Source organism: Saccopteryx bilineata, chromosome 7 (genome assembly GCF_036850765.1).
Source record: "Saccopteryx bilineata isolate mSacBil1 chromosome 7, mSacBil1_pri_phased_curated, whole genome shotgun sequence".
Classification (NCBI taxonomy): domain Eukaryota; kingdom Metazoa; phylum Chordata; class Mammalia; order Chiroptera; family Emballonuridae; genus Saccopteryx; species Saccopteryx bilineata.
In genome coordinates this window covers 12,744,591-12,762,289 of record NC_089496.1, presented here as the reverse complement: position 1 = coordinate 12,762,289, position 17,699 = coordinate 12,744,591, and the positions used below count along the sequence as shown (strand labels likewise).

General features: G+C 42.4%; 2 protein-coding genes and 1 non-coding gene across 6 annotated transcripts in view; 1 reads left to right on the top strand and 2 right to left on the bottom strand.

Moving 5' to 3' along the window:
* The window catches only part of PHTF2 (putative homeodomain transcription factor 2), a 173,311-nt gene that overhangs the window by 31,876 nt on the left and 123,736 nt on the right, over positions 1–17,699 (top strand). The window contains exon 2 of one of the 4 annotated variants that reach the window (XM_066240563.1): positions 2,396–2,547. The exons of the other annotated variants lie outside the window; for them this stretch is intronic. The gene's annotated coding sequence lies outside the window, so the exon portion shown is untranslated. The remainder of the gene's footprint in view (positions 1–2,395; positions 2,548–17,699) is intronic. 4 annotated transcript variants of the gene reach the window in all.
* LOC136310755 (small ribosomal subunit protein uS10-like) lies at positions 429–785 on the bottom strand. Its single transcript, XM_066239650.1, has one exon. It carries the CDS (start codon positions 783–785, stop codon positions 429–431), a length of 357 nt encoding a protein of 118 aa, XP_066095747.1.
* Positions 754–819, bottom strand: LOC136311425 (small nucleolar RNA U54). Its single transcript, XR_010726810.1, has one exon. It is a non-coding gene; the product is annotated as a small nucleolar RNA U54 (small nucleolar RNA).

Sequence of the window (17,699 nt, the reverse complement as noted above, 5' to 3'; positions counted from 1 at the left end):
GGCGCTTGCAGCAGACCGAGTAATGCCTTGCTGGAGCCAGCAACCTTGGGTCCAAGCTGGTGAGCTTTTTGCTCAAGTCAGATGAGCCCATGCTCAAGCTGGCGACCTCGGGGTCTCGAGCCTGGGTCTTTCCACATCCCAGTCTGTGCTATCCACTGCGCCACCACCTGGTCAGGCTGCATTTTTATTTAAATGAAAGATTTATTACTACATAACAGCTAGAAGAGACATCAACCTTCAACACTTTTTTGTCCAAACAAAGATTTTTAAGGAAGCTACGTCTTAGAGGAGGTAGAATTTGATCAGATTTAGAAGGATGAATGAGTGAAGAAAAGGAATGGGATAACAGCACAAGCAATTTTGTCTGGGGTGGGCATAAATTTTTTTTTTTTTTAACAACTGATAATCAATTTATTAAAAAGGCTGATTTAAGCATCTGCAATGGTGACTTCAACCTCAACTCCCGGCTCAATACTGATGGAAGTAATCTGTTTAACAATCTCAGAAGGGCTGTGCAGGTCAATGAGACGTTTGTGGATCCTCATCTGAAACCGATCCCAAGTCTTGGAACCTTCCCCGCAGGGAGTTTTTCTTGTAGTGATTCTCAGAGTCTTGGTGGGCATACGAATGGGTCCTTTCACTTTGAGATTCTTTTTATTTGCACCTCTGATCAAGTCAGCACACACTAGAGAAAGAAAACGGTCTTTCAGTTCACTTGGAACAACCGAAGGCGGCTTAAGAAATTTTAACTGCTGCTGGCTCAGAATAGCATATAAAACTATCATTTTAATTCAACAAGTGATTATCTCCTCATCGCCAATAAATTGTTTTTTGAGAATAGTTTGAGTCATGGTGCAACAGAGAAAATTTTCAGAAGAATAAGAGAAGTATTTTATAACATTATGTAGTGTGGTATTTGATAGAGTGATTTTTTTCTGACATAGGGAATGGTTACAAACCTGACCATTTCTTTGGTTACATTTGTACAAAGATTAGTGTTGGACATTACTCTTATTTGTAGTAAGAGCCTATAAGGCCTATTTAATATAGTAATATGTCTTTGTACTCATCTTTTCCTTCCACCTGGTCTTTGAAATCATACATGCATTTTGTGTGGACCTTCACATAGTAAAGAATAATTTCAGATGTTTTGACAAGGTATGATGATTAAAGCAGTGTCAAAGAGAGAATAACACCCAAGTTCATTTTATGAGGCCAACATTATCCTAATTCCAGTACCAGAAAAAGACACTACAAAGAAAGAAAATTATAGGCCAATATTCCTGATTAACATAGATGCTAAAAGTCTTGAACAAAATATTAGTAAATTAGATCCTGCAATACATTAAAAAGATCACATACCATAATCAGCTGGGATTTATTCCGCAGATGCAAGGTTGGTACAATATCCATGAATCAATAAACGTGATGTACCACATGAAAAAAAATGAAGGACAGTCTGACCAGACGTTGGTGCAGTGGATAGAGCATCAGACTAGGATGCGGAGGACCCAGGTTTGAAACCCTGAGGTCACCAGCTTGAGCCCAAGGTCGCCCCCTTTAAAAAAAATTTTTTAAGACTTTATACATTTTAGAGAGAGAGAGAGAGAGAAGTCAGGGGAGGAGCAGAAAGCATCAATTCCCGTATGTGCCTTAACGAGGCAAGCCCAGGGTTTCAAACTAGTGACTTCAGCATTCCAGGTTGTCATTTTATTTACTGAACCACCACAGGTCAGCCAGCAACCCCTTTTTAAGTGAGAGGAGAGGAGATAGGGAGACATCCCACATGCACCTTGACTAGGATCCACTCAGCAACCCTCGTCTGGGGCCGATGCTTAAATCAAGCATGCTATCCTCAGCACCTGGGGTTGATGCTTAAACCAGTCGAGCCACTGGCTGCAAGAGAGGAAGAGAGAGAGAAGGTGAGAGAGAGGAAGTAGATGGTCACTTCTCATGTGTGCCCTAACTGGGGATTGGACCTAGGATGTCTGCATGCGGGGCCAACACTATCTATTGAACCAACTGGCCAGGGCCCAGCATCCATTTATGATGAAAATGCTCAGAAAAATGGGAGTAGAGAGAACATACCTCAATATAGCAAAGGCCTTATATGACAAAACCACAGCTAGCATCATACTCAGTAGGCAAAATCTATAAGCGTTTACCTTAAGAGTGGAAACAAGACAGGGATGTCCACTGTCACCATTCTTATTCAGCATAGTACTGGAAGTCCTAGCCATAGCAGTCAGACAAGAAGAAGAAATAAAAGGTATCCAAATTGGAAAGGAAGAAGTAAAACTATCATTATTTGCAGATAATATGATACTGTATATAGAGAACCCTAAAGAGTCTTTTTTTATTTTTTATTTTTTTTTATTTTATTTATTCATTTTAGAGAGGAGAGAGAGAGACAGAGAGAGGAGAGAGAGACGGGGGAGGAGCTGGAAGCATCAACTCCCATATGTGCCTTGACCGGGCAAGCTCAGGGTTTCGAACCGGCGACCTCAGCATTTCCAGGTCGACGCTGTATCCACTGCGCCACCACAGGTCAGGCCTTTTTTTTTTTTTTAAAGATTTTATTTATTCAATTTTCAGAGAGGGGGGAGAGAGAGAGAGAGAAAGGGGAGGAGCAGGAAGCATCAACTCCCATACGTGCCTTGACCAGGCAAGCCCAGGGTATTGAACAGGCGACCTCAGCGTTCCAGGTCGACGCTTTATCCCACTGTGCCACCACAGGTCAGGCCTAAAGAGTCTTTTTTAGGTGAGAGAAGGGAAGATAGTGAAGCAGACCCCCACATGTGCCCCGACTGGGATCCACCTGGCAACCCCATCTGGGGCCAATGCTCAAGTACCAAGCTATTTTTAGTACCTGAGGCTGATAGGCTCCCATGGAGCTATCTTCAATGCCTGGGGCCACGCTCAAACCAATTGAGCCATTAGCTATGGGAGGGAAAGAGGAAGAGGAAGGAGAGAGGGAGGGGAGGAGAAGCAGATTGTTTCTTCCTCTGTGTGCCCTCACCAGGAATCAAACCTGGGACATCCACACGACGGGCCAACACTCATCCACTGAGCCACTGGCCAGGGCCAGTTTTTTCTGATGTATCTTCTCAGGCAAGGGAAACAAGAAAAAAATAAATGGGACTACATCAAACTAAAAAGTTTTTCACAGCAAAGGAAGCCGTCAACAAAATTAAAAGACATTCCATTGAATGGGAGCATATATTCGCCAATGGCACATCTGATAAGGGGTTCATATCCAAAACTTATAAAGAAGTTATAAAAACACCAAAAGCAGTAAATAAAAATGGGCAAAGGACCTAAATAGACACTTGTCCAAAGAGGACATACAGATGGCCAATAGATTTATGAAAAGACGCTCATGTCACTCACTAATCATCAGAGGAATGCAAATTAAGACGATGAGATACTACCTCACACGTGCAGAATGGCTGTTGTCAATAATTAAACATGTGTGGCGAGAATGTCGATAAAAGGGAACCCTTGTTCATGGGAATACAAATTGGTACAGCCACTGTGGAAACCAGATGGAATTACCTCAAAACATTTTTTTTTTTTTTTGTATTTTTCTGAAGCTGGAAATGGGGAGAGACAGTCAGACAGACTCCCGCATGTGCCCGACCGGGATCCACCCGGCATGCCCTCCGGGGCATTGCTCTGCCGCGACCAGAGCCACTCTAGCGCCTGGGGCAGAGGCCAAGGAGCCATCCCCAGCGCCCGGGCCATCTTTGCTCCAATAGAGCCCTGGCTGCGGGAGGGGAAGAGAGAGACAGAGAGGAAGGAAGGGGTGGGGGTGGAGAGGCAAATGGGCGCTTCTCCTATGTGCCCTGGCCGGGAATCGAACCCGGGTCCCCCGCACGCCAGGCCGACGCTCTACCGCTGAGCCAACCGGCCAGGGCCACCTCAAAAATTTTTAAATGGAATTGCCTTTTGACCCAGTGATCCCACATCAGGTAGTATATCCTAAGACCCTGAAATGCTAATTTGAAAGAATATGTATACCCTTATGTTCACTGTAACCTTATTTATAGTAGTCAAGATTTGGAAGCAGCCTAGTTCTCTATCAGTATATGAGTGGATAAAAAAAGCTGTGGTACATTTACACAGTGGAATACTACTCAGCTATATAAAAAGAAGGCAGTCTTACCCTTTGCAACAGAATAGATGGACCTGGAGAGCATTATGCTAAATGAAATAAACCAGTCAGGAAAAGACATATGATTTCACTCAAATGTGGACTTTAATGAACAGAATAAACTAACAAAATAGAAACAGACTCATAGATACAAAGAATAGACTAACAGCTGTTAGAGGGGAGGAGGGTTATGGGCCTGGGTAAAAACGGTGAAAGGATTAAAGCAGGGGTCCCCAAACTGCAGGCCGCATGTGGCCCCCTGAGGCCATTTATCTGGACCCCGCCGCACTTCTGGAAGGGGCACCTCTTTCATTGGTGGTCAGTGAGAGGAGCATAGTTCCCATTGAAATACTGGTCAGTTTGTTGATTTAAATTTACTTGTTCTTTATTTTAAATATAGTATTTGTTCCGATTTTGTTTTTTTACTTTAAAATAAGATATGTGCAGTGTGCACAGGGATTTGTTCATAGTTTCTTTTATAGTCCGGCCCTCCAACGGTCTGAAGGACAGTGAACTGGCCCCCTGTGTAAAACTTTGGGGACCCCTGGATTAAAGCAAGAAAAAATAACTCAGACTTAGACAACAGATTTTATTTATTTTTTTACAGAGAGAGTCAGAGAGAGGGATAGATAGGTACAGACAGACAGGAACAGAGAGAGACAAGAAGCATCAATTATTAGTTTTTCATTGCGACACCTTATTGTTCATTGATTGCTTTCTCATATGTGCCTTGACCGCAGGCCTTCAGCAGACTGAGTAACCCCTTGTTCAAGCCAGCGACCTTGGGTCCAAGCTGGTGAGCTTTTGCTTAAACCAGATGAGCCCGCACTCAAGCTGGTGACCTCGGGGTCTTGAACCTGGGTCCTTCCGTGTCCCAGTCCGATGCTCTATCCACTGCACCACCGCCTGGTCAGGCGACAACAGATATTTAACTGGTTGATTATCAGAGGGAAAAAGGGTGGAGGAAAGGAGAAGAGGATGTAAAACAGTGGTCCCCAACCTTTTTTGGGGCACGGACCAGTTTAATGTCAGAACATATTTTCACAGGCCTGCCTTTAGGGTGGGACGGATAAATGTATTACGTGACCGAGACAGGCGTCAAGAGTGAGTCTTAGACGGATGTAACAGAGGGAATCTGGTCATTTTTTAAAAATAAAACATCGTTCATACTTAAATATAAATAAAATGGAAATAATGTAAGTTATTTATTCTTTCTCTGCGGACCGGTACCAAATGGCCCACGGACTAGTACCGGTCCGCAGCCCGGGAGTTGGGGACCACTGATGTAAAGGGTATAAATGGTGATGGGAGTAGACTTAACTTGGGGTGGTTAACACACAATATATAGATGATTTATTACAGAATTGTACACCTGAATTCCATATAATTTTATTAACCAGTGTCACCCCAATAAATTCAATAAAAAAATAAAACCCAAAATACTCATAATCACTCTAGCACAAAATAAAAAAAGAGTTAATTACTTCAGAGTAACTATCTATAGTACGATTTAAACATTATGCCTGAAGTTAACTGTGGTTTTATAATTGAGTTATTTCCATATCTTAATACTGATCCATCTATCAGATTAGTTGATGAAATATCTGTTCAAGTTACCCAGTAAGCTATCTATGCTTTTTTTGGTGAATAATGTTATAATTTAGCACTGAAAGTTGTATACTATGAACTAACATAATAGCATATAAACCTGTAGCCTAGACTGTCAGGATCAAAGAAGTTAAAAGGCTTTAGAGGTAATCTTTATTCATAAAATCATTTGTTGATTTATTTTTGTTTTTTATACTCAAATAATTTGTATCTTTGAATGTACTTTGTCCAATATTTGATTCAGAAATTTATCTCTGCCTGACCTGTGGTGGCGCAGTGGATAAAGCGTCGACCTGGAAATGCTGAGGTTGCCGGTTCGAAACCCTGGGCTTGCCTGGTCAAGGCACATATGGGAGTTGATGCTTCCAGCTCCTCTCCCCTGTCTCTCTCTCCTCTCAATAAATAAAATAAAAAATTAAAAGGAAAAAAAAAGGAAATTTATCTCAGCATCCTGTAAATCTTGTTTAAAAATAGGTATGAGCCTGACCAGGCGGTGGCACAGTGGATAGAGCATCAGACTCGGATGTGGAGGACCCAGGTTTGAGACCCTGATGTCACCAGCTTGAGCGCGGGCTCATCTGGTTTGAGCCAGGCTCATCAGCTTGGACCCAAGGTCGCTGGCTCGAGCAAGGGGTCACTCGGTCTACTCTAGCCCCCCCCCCCCCATCAAGGCACATATGAGAAAACAATCAATGAACAACTAAGGTGTTGCAAGGAAAAACTAATAATTGATGCTAATCATCTCTCTACATTCCTGTCTTTCTCTATCTGTCCCTCTCTCTGACTCTCTCTGTCTCTGCCACAAAAAAAAAAAAAAAAAAAAGGTACGAGCCGGCACTGGCTGGTTGGTTAAGCAATAGAGCGACGCCCAGTGTGTGGAAGTCCCTAGTTTGATTCCCGGCCAGGGCACACAGGAGAAGTGCTCATCTGTTTCTCCACCCTTCCCTCTCTCCTATCTCTCTGTCTCTCTCTTCCCCTCCCGTAGCCAAGGCTCCATTGGAGCAAAGTTGGCCTGGGTGCTGAGTATGGCTCCATGGCCTCGCCTCAGGCACTACTAGAATGGCTCCTGCAGCAACGGAGCAACACCCCAGATGGGCAGAGCATGGCCCCCAGGTGGGCATGCTGGGTGGATCATGGTCCTGGTCGGGCGCATGTGGGAGTCTGTCTGACTGCCTGACTGCTTCTAACTTTGGAAAATACAAAGAAAAGAAAAAAGAAAAGAAAAAGGTATGAGACACTTGGTGTCACAGAAATATTGTTGACACAATGGAGAAACTATTAAATGAGTTAGCAGAGCAGACACCACCATTACTAAAGAAGGGTGTTTTTCTGTTTTTAAAAAACAAAATTGACTGAATTTTTATAAATTCAAATAAATAATTGAAATTTTAAAGTATTTTACATAACTAGTGTACTGTTATAGTTGATTTTTGAATTCTTTCTAAATGTAGCTTGGTGTAAACCAAAGTATACAAAACTTTATCTTTAAGATAATTTTATTTGAAGCAAACATTTTCTCACTTTCATTGAAGCTTTTAAAAAAATTATTACTGTTTATACGTGACCATTTAGGTATTCCCCAAATACAGATTGGGGCAAAAGTTCAGTTTATTCTTCTATTATTATTTATTATTTATTGTATTACTTTTTATATGAACAGCTGTAAACCTACTTTTGCTCACTTCTGTATATTAATATTTTATATATATAATAGATTGGGTTAATAAAATATCTTTCACATTTTATATATGAAATACATATTTATGCTTTTGAGGGATTAAGAGAGAGGACTTTTATCTTAGTAAGTAATCTGGAAAAACTGGGTAAAGTGAAAGGAGTAAAGTGAAAATTTGATATTCTAATACTCCTTATATCATGGTTTGTAGTTGCATTTGGCAGGGAAGGGGCTAGGGGTGGAAAAAGAGGGAGAGTTATAATCAATTGGGAAACATACATGATTATCTTGACAAACAAATATAGGTGTGGACAAAAGTAGGTTTACAATTGTGAATACAAAAAATAGACAGTTTACTCTTGTATTTATTAATTTGTATTTTTCCATATGTACGATGCTAAAACTACTTTTGCCCACCCCATATAATGGAGGTGTAATATTGTTCTCAGTAGCCCACTAATAGACTCAATGGAGAAAACCTCTAGGATGAAATATGGCTAAAGCTAAATGAATAACCCTCAGAAGCTTCCAGGAAAGAAAAACACAACAGGAGATTTAAGTCAGTAAAGAAAGATTCCCAAAAAATACCCTTGGGAGAGAAATGGAGATAGCTATACTTGACTGAGAAACTTTAGTGGAGGTGACTGACCTTTGAGATATCTAAATCCATGTGTATATAGTTGAGAAATTCTAAAAATTTTAATTTTTAATTTATTGTGTTTACATGGATTCAAGTGTCCCACTGAATATAACTCCCTCACCCCCCACCCCTGTGTCCCTTTTTTTTTTTTTTTCCATTTTTCTGAAGCTGGAAACAGGGAGAGACAGTCAGACAGACTCCCGCATGCGCCCGACCGGGATCCACCTGGCACGCCCACCAGGGGCGACGCTCTGCCCACCAGGGGGCGATGCTCTGCCCATCCTGGGCGTCGCCATGTTGCGACCAGAGCCACTCTAGCGCCTGAGGCAGAGGCCACAGAGCCATCCCCAGCGCCCGGGCCATCTTTGCTCCAATGGAGCCTTGGCTGCGGGAGGGGAAGAGAGAGACAGAGAGGAAAGCGCGGCGGAGGGGTGGAGAAGCAAATGGGCGCTTCTCCTGTGTGCCCTGGCCGGGAATCGAACCCGGGTCCTCCGCACGCTAGGCCGACGCTCTACCGCTGAGCCAACCGGCCATGGCCTGTGTCCCTTTTTTATACCCTACCCCCTCCGTCCCCATAACTCCCTCCCCCTTCCCTTTAGGATTAGCTGCCCTGTTATGTATATAGTTTCACTAATCCCTTTACTTTCTCTGAACCCATCCCGTCATCCCCCTTCCCTTTGAATGCTGTCCCTCTGCTCCCTGTGACCCCACCTCTGGCTCTATTTCGTTCCTCAGTTCGTATTGTTCATTATATTCCACATATATGTGAAATCATATGATATTTTTCTTTCTTTGCCTGGCTTATTTCACTTAGCATAATGATCTCCAGGTCAATCCATGCTGTCACAACAGGTAAGATTTCCTTCTTTTTCACGACCACGTAGTATTCCATTGTCTATATGTACCAAAGCTTTTTAATATACTCGTCCACTGACAAACACTTCGGCTATTTCCAGATCTTAGCTATTCTAAACAATGATGCAGTAAACATGGGGGTGCATTTCTTCTTTTGAATCAGTGATTTGGTATTCTTAGGTTATATTCCTAAAAATGGAATAGCTGGGTCAAAAGGCAGTTCCATTTTTAGTATTTTGAGAAACTCCAAACAGTTCTCCACAATGGCTGCACCAGTCTGCACTCCCACCAGCAGTGCAGGAGGGTTCCCTTTTCTCCACGTCCTAGCCAGCATTTACTCTGTGTTGTTTTGTTGATGAGGCCCATTCTGACTGGTGTGAGGTGGTATCTCATTGTGGTTTTAATTTGCATTTCTCTAATGATTAATGATGTTGGACATTTTCTCATATGCCTACATGCCATCTCTTTGTCCTTTTTGGAGAAATGTCTATTCACTTCTTTTGCCTATTTTTTAATTGGATTGTTTACCATCCTGGTGTTGAGTTTTAGAAGTTCTTTATAAATTTTGGTTATTAACCGTTTATCAGATGTATTGACAAATATGTTCTCCTATTGTGTGGGTTGTCCTTTTATTTTGTTCACAGTGTCTTTAGCTGTGCAAAAGCTTTTTAGTTTGATATAGTCCCATTTGTTCATCCTGTCCTTTATTTCACTTGCCTGTGCATATAAATCAACAAAAAATATTGCTTCGAGAGATATTGGAGAGTTTACTTCCTATTTTCCTTCCAAGATGTTTATGGTTTCACGACTTACATTTAAGTCCTTTATCCATTTTGAGTTTATTTTTGTGAATGGTGTAAGTTGGTGGTCTAGTTTCATTTTTTTGCATGTACTTGTCCAGTTTTCCCAAAACCATTTTTAAAATTTTTTTAAAATTTTTATTTATTCATTTTAGAGAGGAGAGAGAGAGAGACAGAGAGAGAGGAGAGAGAGACAGGGGGGAGGAGCTGGAAGCATCAACTCCCATATGTGCCTTGACCAGGAAAGCCCAGGGTTTCGAACTGGCGACCTCAGCATTTCCAGGTCGACGCTTTATCCACTGCACCACCACAGGTCAGGCCCCAACACCATTTATTAAAGAGACTGTTTTTACTCCATTGTATGCTCTTACCTCCTTTGTCAAATATCAGTTGACCATAAAGGCGTGGGTTTATTTCTGGGTTCTTTGGTCTGTTCCATTGATCTATATGCTTGTTCTTATGCCAGTACCAAGCTGTTTTGAGTTCAATGGCCTTGTAGTATAACTTGATATCAGGAAGTGGATACCTCCCACTTCATTCTTCCTTTTCAAGATTGCTGAAGTGATTCGTGTTCATTTTTGGTTCCATATAAAATTTTGGAATATTCTATATCTTTGAAGTATGCCACTGGTATTTTAATAGGAATTGCATTCAATTTATAGATTGCTTTGGGTAATATAGGCATTTTAATGATGTTTATTCTTCCTATCCATGAACACAGTAGTATATGCTTTCACTTGTTTGTATCTTCCTTGATTTCTTTTATCAATGTTTTATAATTTTCCAAATACAAATCCTTTACCTTCTTGGTTAAATTTACTCCTAGGTACTTTATTTTTTTGTTGCAATAGTGAAGGGGATTGTTTCCTTAATTTCTCTTTCAGACAGTTTATTGGCGTATAAAAATGCCACTGATTTCTGAATATTAATTTTATATCCTGCCACCTTGCTGAATTCATTTATCAGGTCAACTGTTTTTTTGAATTAACCTTTAGGGTTTACTATCATGTCATCAGCAAATAATGATAGTTTTACTTCTTTTTTTTTCCAATTTGGATGCTTTTTATTTCTTGTCTGATTGCTGTGGCTAGGACTTCCAAAACTATTGTGAATAAGAGTGGTGAAAAGGGGCACCCCTGCCTTGTTCCTGATCTTAAGGGGATTGCTTTTAATTTTTGCCCATTGAATATGATGTTGGCCGTGAGTTTGTCATAGATGGCCTTTGTCATGTTGAGGTATGTTCCCAGTATCCCCACTTTGCTAAGAGTTTTGATCATAAATCAAACTGGATTTTATCAAATGCTTTTTCTGCATCTATTGATATTACCATGTGATTTTTATCTTTCCTTTTTTTTTATGTGATGAATCACATTTATTGATTTGAAAATATTGTACAGGCCTTGCCTCCCTGGAATAAATCTCATTTGATCATGATGTATGATATTTTTCATGTATTGCTAGATCCAATTTGCTAATATTTTGTTGAGAATTTTAGCATCAGGGATACTGGCCTATAGTTTTCTTTATTTGTAGTGTCTTCACCTGGTTTTGGAATGAAGATAATATTTGCCTCATAAAAGGAGCTTGGAAGTCTTCCCTTCTCTTGAATTTTTTGAAATAGCTTGAAAAGGATAGGTGTTCGTTCTTCTTTGAATATTTGGTAAAATTCGCTTGTGAGGCCCTGGCCGGTTGGCTCAGTGGTAGAGCGTCGGCCTGGCGTGCGGAAGTCCCGGGTTCGATTCCCGGCCAGGGCACACAGGAGAAGCGCCCATCTGCTTCTCCACCCCTCCCCCTCTCCTTCCTCTCTGTCTCTCTCTTCCCCTCCCGCAGCAAGGCTCCATTGGAGCAAAAGACGGCCCAGGTGCTGGGGATGGCTCTGGTTGCAACAGAGCAACGCCCCCGGAGGGGCAGAGCATTGCCCCCTGGTGGGCAGAGCGTCGCCCCCTGGTGGGCGTGCCAGGTGGATCCCGGTTGGGCGCATGCGGGAGTCTGTCTGTCTCTCCCCGTTTCCAGCTTCAGAAAAATACAAAAAAAAAAAAAAAAAAAAAAAAAAAAGAAATTCGCTTGTGAAGGCATTTTTGGTCCAGGACTTTTCTTTGCTGGGAGTTTTTTGATAACTGTTTCAATTTCATTTGTTGTAATCGGTTTGTTTAGGTCCTGATTCTTCCAGATTGAGTTTTGGAAGATTATATGTTTCTAGGAATTTATCCATTTCACCTAGGTTTTCCAAATTTTTGGCATACAGATCTTCATAGTATTTTTCTTACAATCCTTTGTATTGCTGTGGTGTCTGTTGTTATTTCTCCACTTTCATTTCTAATTTTATTTATTTGCGTCCTCTCTCTTTCTTTCTTGATGAGTCTGGTTAAAGGTTCATTAATCTTATTTAGCTTTTCAAAGAATCAGCTCTTGGTTTCATTGATCTTCTGTATTGTTTTTTTGTTTTTGCCTCTATGTCATTTATTTCCGATCTGATTTTTTTGTTTTCCAGAGACAGAGAGTGAGTCAGAGAGAGGTATAGATAGGGACAGACAGACAGGAACGGAGAGAGATGAGAAGCATCAATCATTAGTTTTTCTTTGTGACACCTTAGTTGTTCATTGATTGCTTTCTCATGTACCATGACCATGGGGCTACAGCAGACTGAGTGACCCCTTGCTAAGGCCAGCGACCTTGGGTTCAAGCTGTTGAGCTTTTGCTCAAACCAGATGAGCCCACGCTCAAGCTGGCGACCTCGGGGTCTTGAACCTTGGTCCTCCACATCCCAGTCCGATGCTCTATCCACTGCGCCACTGCCTGATCTTTTTTCCTTGCTCTTGTTGTTAACCCAATCATTATTTAATAACATACTGTTTTTCAGTTTTTCTGTTGTCATTTTTTTTCTAGTTTCATGCTATTGTGATCAGAGAAGATAGTTGATTTGATTTTAATTTTCTTAAATTTATTGAGACTTGTTTTGTGTCCTAACATGTGGTCTATCCTAGAGAATGTACCATGAGCACTTGAAAAGAATGCATATTCTGCTGCTTTGGGATGAAAGATTCTTAAGATGTCTATTAAATCCAGTTGATCTAGTGTGTCATTTAGGCTGCTGTTTCTTTGTTAATTTTCTGTCTGAAGGTTCTATCCATTGATGTTAGTGGGGTATTAAAATCTCCTACTATTATGATATTTCTGTTGATTTCATTGTGTCCATCAAAATCTGCTTTATATATTTAGGTGCTCCTATATTAGGCGTATAGATATTTACAATGGTTATATCCTCCTGTTGGGTTGCTCCCTTTATCATGATGTAGTGACCTTCTTTATTCCTTACTATAGCCTTTGTTTTAAAGTCTATTTTGTTAGATATAAATATTACTACCCCAGCTTTTTTTTTTTTTTCATTTCCATTTGCGGGGAATACTTTTTCTATCCCTTCACTTTTAGTCTGTGTGTATCTTTTGTTTTGAATTGAGTCTCTTGTAGACAGCGTATGTACGGGTCCTGTTATACTTACACAGCTCCCCTATGTCTTTTGATTGGAGCATTTAAGGTTATTATTGATATGTATTGTTTATTGTTTTTTGCCATTTTATTTTTTAAATCTACAATCCTCTTCTTCTCGATTTTTCTTTTCCTTTGCTCTTTTTATACCAGGCCCCTTAACATTTCTTGCAGTACTGGTTTGGTTGTAATGAATTCTTTGAGTTGTTTTTTGTTTCTTTGGTCTGAGAAACTTTTTATTTCTCCGTCAATTTTAAATATTAGCCTTACTGGATAAAGAAGTCTTGGTTGTAAGTTCTTGCTTTGCATCACTTTGAATATTTCCAGCCAATCCCTTCTGGCCTCTAGTTTCTGTTGAGAAGTCCTATGTCATTCTTACAGAGGTTCCTCTGTAGGTAATTAACTTCTTTTCTCTTGCAGCTTTTAGTATACTTTCTTTGTCTCTTAACTTTGACACTTTAATTATGCTTTAATTATGATGTGTCTTGCTGTAGGCCTCCTTGGTTTCCTCTTTAATGGAACTCTCTGTGCTTCTTGAACTTCTGTGACTTTTTCCTTCATATATTTAGGGACATTTTCAGCTATGATTTCTTCAAACAGGTTCTCTATTCCTTGTTTGTTCTCTTCTCCTTCAGGAACCCCTGTGATGTGGTGTTATTTCTCTTCATGTTGTCACAGAGCTCTCTTAGAGTTTCCTCAGAGTTTTTGCATGTCTTTTTTTTTTTTTTTTGCTGCTCTGCTTCCATGCTTTTGTTTATCTTGTCCTCTGAATCGCTGATTCGATCCTCTGCTCATCCAGCCTATTAATTCCTTCTAGTGCAGTCTTAATTTCTGATATTGTATTTGTCATTTCTGAATGGTTCTTTTTTATTATTTCAATGTCCTTTTTGATACTTGTTATCTTATTTAGGTGCTTGTTATGTCCATCCATTGTTGCTCTAAGATCCTTGAGCATCCTAAAAATCATTGTTTTAAACTCTGCATCTGGTTTTTTGGTTACTTCCATCTCATTCAGTTCTTTTTTCGGGGATTTCTCTAATTGATACACTTGGGTCACATTTCTCTGCCCATTTATCTGTATATTAGGTATCGCTGTCTGACTTTGAAATTTTTGTGTGGTTTTTATGAAGAAGATGGGCTTGGTGGTACTGTTCTCCAGGCCACCTGTTTTTCTTATTCTAAGAATGCTTCTTGAGGGCACTATTTTCCCTGTTGTTGTATGTGAGTGTTAGATGCAGTTGGTATTTTTGTGGGTACGGTTATCCCTTCTGGCTGGCTGACTCTAAAGGTCAATCTTGATTATGTGTAATGTTTGTCTTGTTGGTCGTATTTATTATCCACAGTGTCTGGTGCCTGCTAGACTTCACCTGTGGGTGTGCTGAGTGTGTAGGTATTTCAATCTAGGGCTGGTACTGTCTGCCACCCACTACCAGTAGTGTTGGCTCTAGTTCTTCTTGGGTTGGCATCAGCTGTTAAAACCCGCCCTAGGCTACCAGTTTGCAGCTACTGCACTTTTTGCTGTTTATGGCCATGTTTTCTGTGTCTGGATACTATAAGAGAGGCCATCCTTTGTATAAGGATCAGCTTCCTCCTGCTCAGAGATGACAACAGCTTTGTAAAAGCCCCAAGCTCTGTAAGGTTTGTCTCCACTTTTCAGCTTCTCCTCTTCCTCTTGCAGCTGCCTGGTCTTCCCGCAGAGTCTTCTGTAGTAAGACTGTAGTGTGGGCTCAGATTGGCCTCACCCAACCAACCCTCTACAGGTTGCCCACTTGGTGGGTTAGGGCAGCTGAGCTTGTAAATACAACATTTGTGGGACCCCCTACTTCAGGAGTCTCTTGATTAGGAGCTCAGTACAGGGAATGTGACCTCCACTCCAGAGCCTAATTCCTCAGCCACTGCTGGATACTCAAATTTTATTTCTCCCCAACAAGGTGAGCAGCAAGTTTAGACCGATTGTGGCTGACAGTCTCTTTTGCAGAAGTTCGTTAAGCTGTTGAGACCCCAGTCTCGGGGAGGAAGACTGAGAGAGTCCTCTCCTGGGGCTGACTGTGCTCCTCCCAAAGGTGGCTAAGCCCTTTAACCAGATCTAACACTAGACTCACAGGGACCCACACTTTAAATGTCTGTGCTCCAATCCTCTCTCCCTCCCTCCCCCCTGTGGAATCTAGCCCAGCACAGGACAGAATATCCAGCGCCCAGGCCAGCTGACTGAGAAGCTCCACCCTATCCAATGCACATGAGCTGCTGTGCCAGTACTGATCACAGAGAGTGGAACTCGCCTCAGCTGGGCTAGGTGTGAGGAACTTTTCCTTAGGAGACCACTCTGGCAAGGGTTGTTAGTCCTGAACCGATGCTTCCTGCAGCTGGCCCCTGGATGTGCCAGCCTGGGCCTCCTAAGCAGGAACCCAGCACAGACAGTGGGGGACACTGCCTGTGACTGATCCTCAGCAACCTTCTTGGAGCTACAAGCAATTAAGAGTTTGTGGCTGCCACTGCTAGGCCCAGGTGCACATGGAAATACCAAGCTGTAGTTCTAGGCTGGCTTTTACCCACTCTGGTCCTGGGGGAAAGTCTGCTCAGACGGCCAAGTGTCCCTGAGTCCTGCCTCCTGCAGACTGTCTGCTGGCGCGTGTTGGCCTCAGCCACTGAAAAAAACCTCTGCTAGAGTCTAGTGCCTGTGGCAATTCAGAGAATAGGAAGGGTAGTGGGTGTGGCTCCACCCCTAGGCCCAAGGTATCAGTCTGTCCAGACTTTTTTCACAAACCTCAGTAGGATGTGGCCCCAGGAGTCCGGTGGGTTTGGCCTCTGAGACTCAGAGGTGTGTGGTCTGCCTTCTCTCTGGACAGTTTCAGCTGAGTCTCTGGTGAGGTGGAAGCACCAGTCATAGACTCAGGACAGTGTGGGGGGAGCTCCAGTCTCAACACCAGAAAACTGAGTCACTGCCTTGCCCGCTCCTTCCTGGCCTCTCAGAATGACCCATCGCCATGACTGTGGTAGGAGAGACTCCCGCAGAGCAGCTGCTTTTCCCCAGGCGATGCCACTCAGAGGGGATGCTCCACCCAAGAAAGATGGGGACTGCAGAACTGGAGAATGACTCAGCACAGGGGTTCTGGTGGCCGTCCCCCGCAGTGTCTCTCCCCGGGCCTCCAACTTTACACTCTCCTCCTGTAGCTCCAGTCCTCTCAGCTCTCTCCTGCCAGAGTCCTGGGTAAGTGGCTGTGAACGAGGTGTTCTGCGCTGGCCATTTAAAACAGAGTCTGTGGCCAAGAGGTGTGTCTCTTTCTTGTGGACAGAAACCCGGCTCTTTTCACAGCCAAATGCTGCCTGGGCCCCTCTTCTAGGCTCTGGGACTCTAGGTTGGGGCTCTGGTCCTGGGGCTGAGGACCCACACCTCTCAGGGTGACGCACCCTGCCGTGAGTCCTTCCAGGCCGCCGCTCGCTCCTGGGAGAGGGGCAGCCCTTTCTGCATCTCTGCCCTTCCTGCCAGTCTTGGTGTGGCTTCTCCAATGCTCCTTGGTTATGGATTCTTCTTAGTTTAGTCCAAAGTTGGTTTTTCAAGATGATTGTTCTTAAATTGTAATCCAGTTTGGTCCTGGGAGGTAGCAATTGGAGCGTCTGCCTACTCCATAGCCATCTTTCTTCCTTTGTAGTTGAGAATTGACACTGTGACATTTTGATAGTCAGGTAGCTAGTTTTATTTTAAAGGTCAACAGAAATTAATTGCGTGTATTGCTTCTCTAAGCTATTTGCCATGTTTACAAAAAGTAACTGTAAATGCCTGCTAGTTCCTGGATTACAGAATTTAAAAAAATAATAAAAATAAATGTAATTTTGAAAAAAGTGTAATTAAACACCTGTATGTACTGGACTGTGGTGGGCATTTAATGTATATTATTTTTTCAGTCAAAAAACCCATGTAAAGGGGTTAAACAAAAATATTTAACTGCCTGACCTGTGGTGGCGCAGTGGATAAAGCGTCGACCTGGAACACTGAGGTCACCGGTTTGAAACCCTGGGCTTGCCTGGTCAAGGCATATATGGGAGTTGATGCTTCCAGCTCCTCCCCACCTTCTCTCCCTGTCTCTCCTCTCTTTCTCCCTCTCTGTCTCTCTCTCCTCTCTAAAATTAAAAAAAAATTTTTTTTAAAAATATTTAACTTCTATGGCTAATTTTTTTTTTTTTTTTTTTTTTTTTTTTTTTTTTTTCTGAAGTTGGAAACGGGGAGGCAGTCAGACAGACTCCTGCATACGCCGGACCGGGATCCACCTGGCATGCCCACCATGAGGTGATGCCCTGCCCATCTGGGGCGTCGCTCTGTTGCAACCAGAGCCACTCTAGCGCCTGAGGCAGAGGCCATGGAACCATCCCCAGCACCCGGGCCAACTTTGCTCTAATGGAGCCTTGGCTGTGGGAGGGGAAGAGAGAGACAGAGAGAAAGGAGAGGGGGAGGGGTGGAGAAGCAGATGGGCACTTCTTCTGTGT